Raw genomic sequence first — 14,758 nt, forward strand, 5'->3', positions numbered from 1 at the left:
TGTGTGATGTGTCTCAGGTGTGCTGTGTGACACTGTGTGATGTGTCTCAGGTGATCTGTGTGATGTGTCTCAGGTGTGCTGTGTGACACTGTGATGTGTCTCAGGTGTGCTGTGTGACACTGTGTGATGTGTCTCAGGTGCTCTGTGTGACACTGTGTGATGGGTTTTCTATGTGACTGTGTGATGAGTGTCGGGTATTGCTGTGTAATTTGGGCACTGTATGCTCCCCAGTTTGCATTTTGCTGTCACATGAATGTAACCCTCGTCTCCTATCAGTACAATATGACGATGATTTAATGTTTTATGCTCATTTTGTAACATTGCGTTTCTCCCCCACCCTTGTTTTCCCTTCCAGTACCTGCAGATGAAATGGCCGCTCTTGGACGTGCAGGGCGGCGGGCTGCAGAGCAGACAGGCAATGAAGGATGCCAGGTCTCCCTCTCCGGGTCACATTGTTGTAAGTAACGCGCTCTTATTTCCATTATGTGTAATCTCGAGCACTAATTACTTAGAGATAAAGATTTGTGCTAATAAGACAGTCTATGGGGAAGAGAAAGATGATAAAGCATAAGATTGTCACAAAAGTAGTTTTTTGGGAATTATATTTAATGTAAGCAGAATAATGTATAACTTTGCGCACAAAGACCAATATCGCTGTAGCCCGCACGCCACGTAAGGGTTGTCTCAGTGTTAAATCATTTACGTTGCCGCCAAAAATCTTAAGCCTTAATCATAATGTTCATATAGTGCTGATATACAGTAATAAGTCTGTTATGAAAGAGACATGGCCGCTGCTTTAGTGGCGCACTCCTAGGCACAGTAGAGACAGCCATTTTGTGGAAGAACCAATGTTCTGGACTCTATGCAGTTTATCTGATCACTAGAAACGTGACACAAAATGGCCGCCTTCTCTGTAAGTAGGCGGCAGGTTCTGCATGAAAGAAAATATTCATTGCATGTGCTGTGGATTCCCCCCAGTATAATCACAAGTACAGAGGGGTGTGTTGCATTGATTGAAGCTGCAATTTGTCCAGCTTGTAGGAGAATCCGCCGTGCCCGGTTAACGCCATCTGATTACCCTTAGCTTTCGGCGTTAAAGTCACCACTTAATGTAAATAAATTTCAAAGCAAATTTGTTTTTTTTCTCCTGTCGCTGAAAATCTGTGAGAGCAGATTAACGAGAGTTTGTGCCAAGTATTAAGGCTTGGTGGTAGCTACCTGTGACCTCTGTTTAAAGCAGCTATTAACTCTCCGGAACCGTCCTTCTCAGCCGTTCTGCTCCTTCATTTTGATTGCAATAATTTGATGTGTCTGCAAGTTTTCTGTGGCTAATCATTAACGGATACACAGGTCCGTCAGGTCAGTCACAGACACCGATCCCCGGATTCTGATGTGCATTTAATTGTCGCTGAAGTGGCTACTCTCAGATTTATTTATCAAAGCTCCTCCGATTTGACGCTCGCCCGCCGCTGTGTTCTGAAGGATTGCACGGGTCGGATTCGGGGGGAAATGGGAGCTTATATTGCGGAGCGCTCGAGATACGGCGTGGAAAGAGCGCTGCAGCGGCATTTCTTCGTGTGTGTTTTTGTGTAAACTTGGCCCTTCCGTTTGTGTAGAGGAACTGTACAGCTACGTCCCTCTCAAGTCATTACCTAGTGCTCTGCTCCATCTGCCAAGTGGTTAATGTATGAGAGGCAGAGGGAAGAAAATAACCCTATTATGATGCAAATCTGCTGCTGGCCAAATATCTCCGCAGCAGGTGATCGGATGCTAAACCTGATGGAGCACAAGCTCGTTCTTGTTAGAAAATGTTCCCATAAAGGCGACGGCCTTCACTACAAACAAAATCCATAATTAAGTGGTAATGACTATCGGGGAGGGCATTTCCTGGCTTTTAATGACCAGCTTCAGGGGCCGCAGACTGGGGAGAACCAAGCCGATCATTAAAATTATGCCTAAAACAAGTCACATTCGCCCCAGCCGCTCTGCAGACGGTGGAATCGGCTTGCCCGCAGGAGCAATTCTATTGAAGGTTTTGCTGTGGAACCCTGGGCACTATCAGGCTTCTGACATGAAAATAATTGCAATAAGGCACTCTAATTACTGAGCGGCTCCCAGCTAAAGAAAGAAAAGAGAGAGATTGCTGGAGCACCCAAGGAGCAGATCCTCGATGTCAGGCCACGGGAGTCACAGGGGTCAGAGTGCAGCCTCATTATATGCACGAACACTTGTAATGTTTAAGATGGTGCAGGGGGTTCTGCATTAATATCGCATTGCCAAAAGTGTGCCCATCAGCCACCTGTTCCCCCATAGTTAACTGCACCTCTCCCTCTCCCCAGTATATTTTGTATATTCCAGTTTCAGCGGCTGTGTGCACTACATTTACCAGCACAAAGTGCAGAGCATTTTATTATTGGCGTTTAATTGTCAAATGAGCTTTGGGGGTCATTCCGAGTTGATCGCTCGCTAGCAGTTTTTAGCAGCCGTGCAAACGCATTGTCGCCTCCCACCGGGGAGTGTATTTTCGCTTGTGCAGCAGAGCGCCTGCAAAAACATTTTGTGCAAAACAAGACCAGCCCTGGACTTACTCTTCGCGTGCGTTGATTCTAACGTTGGAGGGACGGCTTTTGACGTCACACACCCGCCCAGCGTTCGCCCAGCCACGCCTGCGTTTTCCCTGGCACGCCTGCGTTTTTCGAAGCACACACTGAAAGCGGTCAGTTGACATCCAGAAACTCCCACTTCCTGTCAACCTTCGTGCGGCCGCCAGTGCGAATGAAAACGTCGCTAGAACCTGTGCAAAACCACAAAGGACTTTGTACCCGTACGTCGCGCGTGCGCATTGCGGTGCATACGCATGCGCAGAAATGCCGATTTTTAGCCTGATCGCTGCGCTGCGAACAACGGCAGCTAGCGATCAACTCGGAATGACCCCCTTTGTCTTGATGGCATTGGTGTACCACTGTAACCATACGTGGCACCCAATCACACCACCAGCCACCCACTTTACATCCCTCTCCAAAATGATTATTGATTGCTAATATTGGTTAATTTTGGCATTCTTCTGCTTTCTTGTCTGCATCAAACTTTCTGAGTGTTTAAAAGTCTGGCTGGATAGTCAAGCGCGGCGTTTATTAAAGTATTTGTGGAAATAAGCATCAAATTTAAAAATGTTCTGCTATTGGAACACATATTTAGGTGGAGAGTTATCAAAGTTCAGAGAGAGAGATAAGCCACCAGCCAATGAGCTACCAACTGTCATTTTTCAAACACAACCTGTAACATGACAGTTGGGAGCTGATTGGCTAGTACGTTAACTCTCTCCACGCTTTGATACATTTCCCCCATAGATTGTCTTCACCTGTGGTCTGACCTTTGTCATGAGTTTTGTCGGTCGCACAAATACGTGTCCAGCGATGCAGCTGGGAGACACACACGTATAAATGGCTTAGAAGCTGCTGTAGATTTAAGAGGGGGTTACTCACGAAGAACCGCGATTACTGGAAGTATCATTCAACACAACATGCACAGATCTTTTACATGTCAGTCAGTCTTCTTATTGTGTTCCTAGTGCTGGCAAGATCTCGCTTTGACCACTGTTGCGATGAGCGAGGTGTGATGACGCAGCTATGCATACTGGGAGTGAGACCCGGGGCACGATGTAACACTCAGAACAATGGGACGAGAAGTGGAAACGTTACCTTTGTGTGGCTGTCACATTCTCCGTAACGTTCTGTCTCGTTTCAGCCACAATTCTCGTACATGCAAAAGTAAGCTTGGTGTTCAAAGCACTGCAAAGTACACACAATGTAGACTTTATTTTTCCACGTTGTAAAATGTACCTTGTCCAAAGATAATAAAAATAATCTATTTTTCTAATAATAAAAAAAAGACCAAAATATCTCCCAAAAACACCCTGTCGACGTTTGAGTAACAGTACATAATTGTTGAGTTGCTATATATGAACATTTGTGAATGGCGACAAAATATGCCACACCCGTGGAATTGTTTGTGAGTGGCAGTTGTAGGTGGCACAACATACAGCTTCTCCCAGGGTCCCCAGTAGCTAGGTAACATAGGTGGAAGCAGTGGTGGGGTGATCTGAAGAGCTGACACTCGTGTGCTCTGTGTGCAGGCGGAGGTTCCTGGTGTCACTAAGCGCAGCTTGGATCCTTGTACAGCATGTTCTGTCAGCGCCGGATGGGGAAATCTCACCGGCAGCGCCAAGGACAGTCGCCCGCGAGTGAGATTTGTAGGAGCAAAGGCTTCCGAGATCCCCTGCTAACATCCATATTGATGTGTGTAAGGAAAAAATGAGAGTGGAGAAAAGAACAAGAACCGTCTAGTGACGTAATTAAAGCATTAGGTGCTTCAAAATCAATAATGTGCCAACTACAGATGCGTCCATACATCCGGGCTTAATACGTCATGTTGCGCGGGATGCCTGGCGTGAGTGAGCCGCCAGGTCACGTGCAACTCTGCTAACGTCGGGCGTCTTGTTTGCCAAAAATTAATTTTAGTCACATCGCAATGCGACTAGGATGCACGAGGAGACTGCGCTGAGTAATGTGATATATGACACCTGTATATTGTGTGTGGCTGAGTCTGTATACGGAGCAGAACAGAACTTGTATTGGGAAAAAAAAGCTGCAGCTGCTACATTGTAGCACTTTGTGTACAGACTCAGAGACTCAGTCGCACACACATATATACAAGTGTCATATATCACAGTCTCTTGGTGCGTCCCTGTTATGTTGCGTTGCAACTAAGACGCATTTTTCGGCACCTGATGCTAGACTATGTTCACGTGACCTGGCGTGTCAGGTGGGGCTGTTTGGCGTGACTGCAGCATAGATGTATGAGGACATATCTGTACGTGCGTACCAAAAATGTTTAAAGCTTATTCTTACCTGTACAGGTGTTTCCAATGAACTATGGTGGTCATTCCGAGTTGTTCGCTCGGTAATTTTTTTCGCATCGCAGCGATTTTCCGCTTATTGCACATGTGCAATGTTCGCACTGCGACTGTGCCAAGTAAATTTGCTATGCAGTTAGGAATTTTACTCACGGCATTACAAGGTTTTTTCTTCGTTCTGGTGATCGTAATGTGATTGACAGGAAGCGGGTGTTTCTGGGCGGAAACTGTCCGTTTTATGGGAGTGTGTGAAAAAACGCTACCGTTTCTGGGAAAAACGCGGGAGTGGCTGGAGAAACGGAGGAGTGTCTGGGCGAACGCTGGGTGTGTTTGTGACGTCAAACCAGGAACGACAAGCACTGAACTGATCGCACTGGAAGAGGAAGTCTCGAGCTACTCAGAAACTGCACAGAGAAGTCTTTTCGCAATTTTGAGAACCTTTCGTTCGCAATTTTGCTACGCTAAGATTCACTCCCAGTAGGCGGCGGCTTAGCGTGTGCAATGCTGCTAAAAGCAGCTTGCGAGCGAACAACTCAGAATGAGGGCCTATGTGTTCTTCTCTCTTGCTGCAGCAGATCTGTAGGTCCTCCAAGGGTGGATATATTTGATAGGCCGAGATCAGGAAAAAAGGAATAACAGTGCGGTATTTGTAACAGTTAGCTGATTTAATATTCTCCGTATGGTTGCGTACCAGTAAGATAGGTAATTGTAGATTTCCTGATTATTAATGTGGTCATAACCTAACTTCACAGGTGAGGGAGGAACACTAGAACACATAGGAACATGGAAATACTGTACCTTACTTAGATAAGTCCTCACTATGGTGGTCATTCCGAGTTGATCGCAGCCAGCAACTTTTTGCTGCTGCTGCGATCCAATAGCCCACGCCTAGGGGGGAGTGTATTTTAGCTTAGCAGGGCTGCGAACGCTTGTGCAGATCACATAGCCGCCGCCCATAGTGGGTGAAAACACGCCCCGTGCAAGTGTGCAATTGCATGTGTATGGCGTGCGAAAATTCCACCAGACAGCGGACAGCTGCAAATCCGTTCGCAACTCACTCACCACCAGATTATTTTTCCAGTCTGTGCGTAGCCCGGGACTTACTCCTACAGTGCAATAGAATCAGGCTGATGGGGGCCGGAGCTGACGTCACACACCCTCTTTGAAATTGCTTAGGAACGCCTGTGTTTTCCCTGATACTCCCTGAAAACGGTCAGGTACCACCCCCAAACGTCCTCTTCCTGTCAATCTCCTTGGAAAACGCCCGTGCGATCGAAATTTTCACACCATCCTGTCGCTGTTTGGCGACGCGCCTGTGCATTGTGGTGCATACCCATGCGCGGTCATTCGATAATCGGCCACTGTGCAATTTCGCACAACAGCGATCAGGTCTGAATCGGGTCCCTAATACTTTAATTATTACTGTTGGTTTAGGCACCAGATTATATATGTGTGTGTGTATATATATATATATATATATATATATATATATATACAGGTTGAGTATCCCTTATCCAAAATTCGAAATCACACATTTTTGGGTCCCCTACTGAGATATTGACCCAAAAGTGGGGGTTTTGAATTTTGGATAAGAGATACTCAACCTGTGTATATATATATATATATATATATATATATATATAAAAAATGATGAGACGTTACAGCATTCTGTTCACTATTCGTACATCTCTGCCAAGCTCTCTGCTGGCTGTAAATAAGAAATCGGAGGCAGTGCAATGCGATGATAATACGTGAAGACACTATCTTCAGATCATCAATTACTCTCCCCTCTATAAATAGCCCACGGTTGTGCTAAAAGACTATAAGGGCCCTTCCAGATTTAAAAGCTCCTTCATTATTTCTGTCTGTTTACTTGTTTTTGCTCGCTGTCAACGCGTCCTCTCTCCTTTTGTATTCTCCCTGCCTATACAGTGTGGACATTCTGCAGCCAAACCCGTCCCGTCCTGACCACCGTCCGCAGCATTCAGCTGCCAGAGCTCGTCTGAAAGTTTATTCTGCATCCGCTACTTTTTTGGCCAGGTTGCAAGCGTATAAATCAGATGGCACTTCTGCCGCTGCCGTTGGGTTTTTGGCACAGGATAGAATGGGGCTTTGCTTAAATCCTGACCTATAGTAATAAATTAGAAGTTTAACTTGGAATAAGTGTGCTGACACGCGTAGGAAAAAGAAACAACCATTTGCCGTTATTTTAACTGTGGTGGACTTGTAACACAATAGCGCGATCACATCTGCGCCTAGGGGCCAGCTTTTGATTTACGGTGAAAAGCTCACAAATAGCGTCTGTTCAAATTTTAGCCTATCTTTTGTACGGAGCCAGTCACATCGGTTTAAGGTTGCGCTTTGACTCGCCTCTCTCTATTCCTTCTTCACCTCTCTTACTGTGTTTTATTTCCAGGCATAAATCTAGAGCACGTAAGATCCCTCTTTGGCAGGTTGAAATACCTTTTATTACCCTGGCCGGAAATTCCCCAATGTTTGGAACCACACAAGTCCTTTTTTTACATAGTTAAGTTGTTGTTGCATTAAATGAAGACATTGAGGCTGTTCTACCAAGTGGAGAAGCTCAGGGAGGAAAAAAATAAATAAATAAATAAATAATTATGATTTGCCTGTAGCTTTTCCAGGTTTTCCCTCAATCTCGGGAATAATTCATTCCCTACTCATCAGATGCGTCAGAATCCATCTAGATTTGCATTCCTGCACAGCCAGGGGTAGAGTTAGGAGTCATGTTATCCCTAGGCACAATATTATTGGCTGTGCTTCTCCACGCCCTTTTTTTTGTTGTTGATGTTTTTTGGCCTTTTGTGGGCCAAGATCCTCCTCTTCTAGGTTCCTGGATTGCACATATGAGCAGTCACAGACTCTGCCCCATCTGAACTTAATTTTCCGTGGGTGCCTGTGCACTGCACCATGCACCCACTACTCAGACCCCTCACCCTGATGCATCATGGGGGATGTAGTCTTCTTTTTGGTTCCAAATAACAGTGGCTGAATTGCGGCACTGGAAAGCTCTGATACAAGGGGACTGCTGTGCCGCCATTAGCTAGTGGTGTCCATACGCATGTGCCTGATATACCTAGTGTAAAATACAGCGTGTGCATAGCACTTATTCTGATAAACTGTATGCAGTCAGTCAGCATATGTACACTCTCTGTAGTATAGTAAGCCTGTAGATCGTGTAATCAGGTTATTCCTGACCCAATGCAAGTGATTATGCCAGCCAATTTACCACCACATCACAGCCTGGGATCAACATCAAGACTAATTTGCAGGAGGGGACAGTTAGGGTTAGGCTGTGGGAGGGGATGGTTAGGGTTAGGTTGTGGGAGGGGATGGTTAGGGTTAGGTTGTGGGAGGGGATGGTTAGGTTAGGCTGTGGGAGGGGATGGTTAGGGTTAGGCTGTGGGAGGGGATGGTTAGGGTTAGGCTGTGGGAGGGGATGGTTAGGGTTAGTCTGTGGGGGGAGATGGTTAGGGTTAGGCTGCTGGAGGGGACGGTTAGGGTTAGGCTGCGGGAGAGGACGGTTAGGGTTAGGCTGTGGGTGGGGATGGTTAGGGTTAGGCTGTGGGAGGGGACGGTTAGGGTTAGGCTGTGGGAGGGGATGGTTAGGGTTAGGTTGTGGGAGGGGATGGTTAGGTTAGGCTGTGGGAGGGGATGGTTAGGGTTAGGCTGTGGGAGGGGATGGTTAGGTTAGGCTGTGGGAGGGGATGGTTAGGGTTAGGCTGTGGGAGTGGATGGTTAGGGTTAGGCTGTGGGAGGGGATGGTTAGGGTTAGGCTGTGGGAGGGGATGGTTAGGGTTAGGCTGTGGGAGGGGATGGTTAGTGTTAGGCTGCTGGAGGGGACGGTTAGGGTTAGGCTGCGGGAGAGGACGGTTAGGGTTAGGCTGTGGGTGGGAATGGTTAGGGTTAGGCTGTGGGAGGGGACGGTTAGGGTTAGGCTGCGGGAGAGGACAGTTAGGGTTAGGCTGTGGGAGAGGACAGTTAGGGTTAGGCTGTGGGAGGGGACGGTTAGGGTTAGGCTGTGGGAGTGGATGGTTAGGGTTAGGCTGTGGGAGGGGATGGTTAGGGTTAGGCTGTGGGAGGGGATGGTTAGGGTTAGGCTGTGGGAGGGGATGGTTAGTGTTAGGCTGCTGGAGGGGACGGTTAGGGTTAGGCTGCGGGAGAGGACGGTTAGGGTTAGGCTGTGGGTGGGGATGGTTAGGGTTAGGCTGTGGGAGGGGACGGTTAGGGTTAGGCTGCGGGAGAGGACAGTTAGGGTTAGGCTGTGGGAGGGGATGGTTAGGGTTAGGTTGTGGGAGGGGATGGTTAGGTTAGGCTGTGGGAGGGGATGGTTAGGGTTAGGCTGTGGGAGGGGATGGTTAGGTTAGGCTGTGGGAGGGGATGGTTAGGGTTAGGCTGTGGGAGGGGATGGTTAGGGTTAGGCTGTGGGATGGGATGGTTAGGGTTAGGCTGTGGGAGGGGATGGTTAGGGTTAGGCTGCTGGAGGGGACAGTTAGGGTTAGGCTGCGGGAGAGGACGGTTAGGGTTAGGCTGTGGGTGGGGATGGTTAGGCTTAGGCTGTGGGAGGGGATGGTTAGGGTTAGGCTGTGGGAGGGGATGGTTAGGGTTAGGCTGTGGGAGGGGATGGTTAGGGTTAGGCTGTGGGTGGGGATGGTTAGGGTTAGGCTGTGGGAGGGGATGGTTAGGGTTAGGCTGCGGAAGGGGATGGGTAGGGTTAGGCTGTGGGAGGGGATGGTTAGGGTTAGGCTGTGGGAGGGGATGGTTAGGGTTAGGCTGTGGGAGGGGATGGTTAAGGTTAGGCTGCTGGAGGGGACGGTTAGGGTTAGGCTGTGGGAGAGGACTGTTAGGGTTAGGCTGTGGGTGGGGATGGTTAGGGTTAGGCTGTGGGAGCGGATGGTTAGGGTTAGGCTGTGGGAGGGGATGGTTAGGGTTAGGCTGTGCGTGGGGATGGTTAGGGTTAGGCTGTGGGAGGGGATGGTTAGGGTTAGGCTGTGGAAGGGGATGGGTAGGGTTAGGCTGTGGGAGGGGATGGTTAGGGTTAGGCTGCGGGAGGGCTCGTTTAAGGTTAGGCTGTGGAGGTGGGGGAGGTTAGGTTTAGGCTGCCGGAGGGGATGGTTAGGGTTAGGTTGTGGGAGGAGACGGTTAAGGTTAGGCTGCGGGAGAGAACGGTTAGGGTTAGGCTGTGGGTGGGGATGGTTAGGGTTAGGCTGGGGGAGGGGACGTTTAGAATTTGGCTGCGGGAGAGGATGGTTAGTGTTAGGCTGTGGGAGGGAACAGTTAGGGTTAAGCTGCGGGGGTGGGGGAGGTTATGCTGTGGGAGGGGACGTTTAGGGTTAGGCTTCGGGAGTGGATGGTTAGGGTTAGGCTGCGGGGGGTGGGGGAGGTTAGGCTGTGGGATGGGATGTTTAGGGTTAGGCTGCAGGAGGGGACAGTTAGGGTTGGGCTGCGGGAGGGGACAGTTAGGGTTAGGCTGTGGGAGGGGACAGTTAGGGTTAGGCTGCCGGGGTGGGGAAGGTTAGGCTGCGGGAGGGGACGTTTAGGGTTAGGCTGCGGGGGGTGGGGGAGGTTAGGCAGTGGGATGGGATGTTTAGGGTTAGGCTGTGGGAGTGGATGGTTAGGGTTAGGCTGTGGGAGGGAAGGGTTATGGTTAGGCTGTGGGAGGGGACAGGGACAGTTAGTATTAAGCTGCGGAGGTGGGGGAGGTTATGCTGCGGGAGGGGACGTTTAGGGTTAGGCTGCGGGGGGTGGGAAGGTTAGGCTGTGGGATGGGATGTTTAGGGTTGGGCTGCGGGAGGGGACAGTTAGGGTTAGGCTGGGGGAGGGGATGGTTAGGGTTAGGCTGCGGGAGGGGACAGTTAGGGTTGGGCTGCGGGAGGGGACAGTTAGGGTTGGGCTGCGGGAGGGAACAGTTAGGGTTAGGCTGTGGGAGGGGACAGTTAGGGTTAGGCTGCGGGGGTGGGGAAGGTTAGGCTGGGGGAGGGGACGTTTAGGGTTAGGCTGGGGGAGGGGACGGTTAGGGCCAGGCTGCGGGATGGGACGGTTAGGGTTAGGCTGCCGGAGGAGATGTTTAGGGTTAGGCTGCGGGAGGGGACAGTTGGGGTTAGGCTGCGGGGGTGGGGGAGGTTAGGCTGTGGAAGGGGATGTTTAGGGTTAGGCTGGGGGAGAGAACGGTTAGGGCCAGGCTGCGGGACGGTTAGGGTTAGGCTGCGGGAGGAGATGTTTAGGGTTAGGCTGCGGGAGGGGACAGTTGGGGTTAGGCTGCGGGGATGGGGGAGGTAAGGCTGTGGGAGGGGATGTTTAGGGTTAGGCTGCGGGAGGGGACGGTTAGGGTTAGGGATACCGATTGTCTGGATTTTGTACCCAACCCCTCAGTACATACAGTAAGTGACTAACGCTCCCACCAAGAGCATAAATGTTTTTATAATAGGGAAAGTGTCCTTTGCGCCTGTACTTGCCACATAAGTGAACACTTGCCTGAATGATCGCTGTAGTGTAGTGTGAGCTTGCGCAGTCTATGGTCTTTGCGACATCTCCAATAGCAATTTCCGCAGCTGCGATTTTACCCACAGTTGTTGCATGAAAGTCGTCACTATGGAATTTCCCCAATATACATGTTTATATGTACGTGTGTATTGGTTACAGGTTATTAAACCCCAGGCAAGCTAATTCTGTAGTGTAGGGCGATGGCGCAGGTCTGACGGCTGTAATCACTGTATTTATAGGAAAGTGGATGCTCTGTAGAGTGATCCTGAGTATTGTGACCTGCGGCTGAGCAGTAAGGTTAGGTACTGTGTGGGAGACAAGTGCTGTATACTGAACATGCTGGCAGCATTGGTACAGAGCTTTATATTGACATAAAACTCTGTAATGCGGCCGAATCCTCTCGGCTTGGCACGGGATAGGCTGAGATTAGAGACGCTGCCATGTGACTTATAGTTGGAGGGCGCTCTGGCCTGACTTGTCTTTCCGGCATGTGATTTCATGATACACCAATCTTTTCCTGGCTGGGATCCCGCACAGTGATGTCGGGAAGGTCTCAGTGGTTCTAAAAAGACTTTTATGTTTGACATGGGGTGGGGGACCTGGACAAGATAGTGGACATGACGTACAGAGTTTCCTGGCTTAGGGACACAGCCAAGGTGTTATTTTTGAGAAGGAGAACAGTTTAGTAAGTCATCTCCAACTTTCACCGTTCTTATATAATGAAGCGACACTGTGGAAATAAAGGCAATGGAATGTTTCATAAAACGTATGCATCGCCGCCAATAACGTGCGGTCACTATAGTGGTTTACTAACCTGATTATATTGGCTGTGATTGTCTTTCTTTACCCTGACACTGTATGGGGAGAAGGACCTCCCCTGGTGGTACATCTGTGGCAGAAGGAAAAGCGCTTACAGAGAGTAATTAGTAGTACCTGTAGTAGGGAGAGGAACTTTAGTCAGCATTAAGATGATACATTTAGCACGTTATGATGGGAGGGAGAGGACCTACAGGTAGCAAGTTAGTGATGGAAGGAGAGGACCTACAGGTAGCAGGTTAGTGATGGAAGGAGAGGACCAACAGGTGGCAGGTTAGTGGTGGGAGGGAGAGAAACGACAGGCTGCAGGTTAGTGGTGGGAGGGAGAGGACCTACAGGCAGCAGGTTAGTGGTGGGAGGGAGAGGACCTACAGGCTGCAGGTTAGTGGTGGGAGGGAGAGGACCTACAGGCAGCAGGTTAGTGGTGGAAGGGAGAGGACCTACAGGTAGCAGGTTAGTGATGGAAGGAGAGGACCTACAGGTGGCAGGTTAGTGGTGGGAGGGAAAGGACCTACCGGCAGCAGGTTAGTGGTGGAAGGGAGAGGACCTACAGGTAGCAGGTTAGTGATGGAAGGAGAGGACCTACAGGTGGCAGGTTTGTGGTGGGAGGGAGAGAAACTACAGGCTGCAGGTTAGTGGTGGGAGGGAGGGGACCTACAGGCAGCAGGTTAGTGGTGGGAGGGAGAGGACCTACAGGCTGCAGGTTAGTGGTGGGAGGGAGAGGACCTACAGGCAGCAGGTTAGTGGTGGAAGGGAGAGGACCTACAGGTAGCAGGTTAGTGATGGAAGGAGAGGACCTACAGATGGCAGGTTAGTGGTGGGAGGGAGAGGACCTACAGGCAGCAGGTTAGTGGTGGGAGAGGACCTAGAGGTAGCAGGTTAGTGGTGGGAATGCAGGCACCAGGTTAGTGGTTGGAGGGAGAGGACCTACAGGCGGCATGTTAGTGGTGGGAGGGAGAGGACCTGCAAGCAGCAGGTTAGTGGTGGGAGGGAGAGAAACTACAGGCAGCAGGTTAGTGGTGGGAAGGAGAGGACCTACAGGTGCCACGTTAGTGGTGGGAGGGAGAGGACATACAGGTAGTAGGTTAGTGGTGGGAATGCAGGCATCATGTTAGTGGTGGGAGGGAGAGGACGTATAGGCGGCAGGTTAGTGGTGGGAGCGAGAGGACCTACAGGCAGCAGGTTAGTGGTGGGAGGGAGAGGACTTACAGGCAGCAGGTTAGTGGTGGGAGGGAGAGGACCTACAGGCAGCAGGTTAGTGGTGGGAGGGAGAGGACCTACAGGCAGCAGGTTAGTGGTGGGAGGGAGAGGACCTACAGGCAGCAGGTAATGGTGGGAAGCAGAGGTCCTACAGGCAGCAGGTAATGGTGGGAGGCAGAGGTCCTACAGGCAGCAGGTAATGGTGGGAGGCAGAGGTCCTACAGACAGCAGGTAATGGTGGGAGGGAGAGGACCTACAGGCAGCAGGTAATAGTGGGAGGTAGAGGACCTACAGGCAGCAGGTAATAGTGGGAGGTAGAGGACCTACAGGCAGCAGGTAATGGTGGGAGGGAGAGGACCTACAGGCAGCAGGTAATAGTGGGAGGGAAAGGACAAACAGGTGTCAGGTTAGTGGTGGGAATGAGAGGACCTACAGGTGGCATGTTAGTGGTGGGAATGAGAGGACCTACAGGTGGCATGTTAGTGGTGGGAGGAAGATTCTTTACGAGCAATGAAACTTCTGAACTGACTGCATCAGGATCAGACTGGATCAGAACACTGGGAATTACACTGGCATTAAAAACACTACTCTATACCAGTGGCGTAGTGCCCAGACCCCTCACTGTGACGCCCATCTCTGACCGCCAGGGAACCAGCACCATCATACCCGATAAGTAGAAATGATGCTCCGGCGCACTGTGGCATACCCATTGTCCTGCCAGTGTGTGACTATGGAGATGGCAGGGCGGCACGCTATGTTATGCACCTGTTAGCAACGGGTGTGGCTGAAATGGCCAAACACACTTATTAGAAGAGGTGTCCACACACTACTGCCTGTACCCATTAATACAGGCTCCCTGCCACTTCCACCGGCCTGGGCATGCCCAACAGTCCCCTTAAACCCACAAGGTGTTACTGTAACACTTAGAGAGTCAGTTCTTTTGTACAGCCCATTGTCTGAGCTGTCTTTCAGCATTGGCTTTAGTACATGTGTGAGAATGGAAGAAGATGATTTCTGCGGGTAATGCTTTTGAAAAAATGCAATTGAAATGTCTGGTTATGAACATAATGCGCGGATCATTAAGCGCTGAGCTGGAATCACTGCAAGGCCTTGAACTCATTCCAGCAGTTAAGAGCTGTTAGTCTGCGCTCGGCACTGATTCCATTCAGCTTGCGTTGCGCGTGTAATACAATGCGATGACTATTCCCTGGCACTGAAAGGTTTCTCTGTACGCTTTGTGGCACAATTGTATTCTTCTCTTCCCATACATTGACTCTGTCAGAGACCAAATTAGCTGCAAGTCTTGTGTACATAAAAGTATTT

At 49.9% G+C, this 14,758-nt stretch overlaps 1 protein-coding gene across 39 annotated transcripts in view; it reads left to right on the top strand.

The window, feature by feature from the left end:
* TCF7L2 (transcription factor 7 like 2) overlaps positions 1-14,758 on the top strand; it is a 262,286-nt gene that overhangs the window by 142,410 nt on the left and 105,118 nt on the right. For all 39 annotated transcript variants that reach the window (XM_063962607.1, XM_063962608.1, XM_063962609.1 and 36 more), the window contains one exon: positions 356-457. In XM_063962607.1, the coding sequence (XP_063818677.1) occupies positions 356-457 (102 nt within the window). The remainder of the gene's footprint in view (positions 1-355; positions 458-14,758) is intronic.

Source organism: Pseudophryne corroboree, chromosome 3 (assembly GCF_028390025.1).
Source record: "Pseudophryne corroboree isolate aPseCor3 chromosome 3, aPseCor3.hap2, whole genome shotgun sequence".
In the NCBI taxonomy this organism is placed as follows: Eukaryota; Metazoa; Chordata; class Amphibia; order Anura; family Myobatrachidae; genus Pseudophryne; species Pseudophryne corroboree.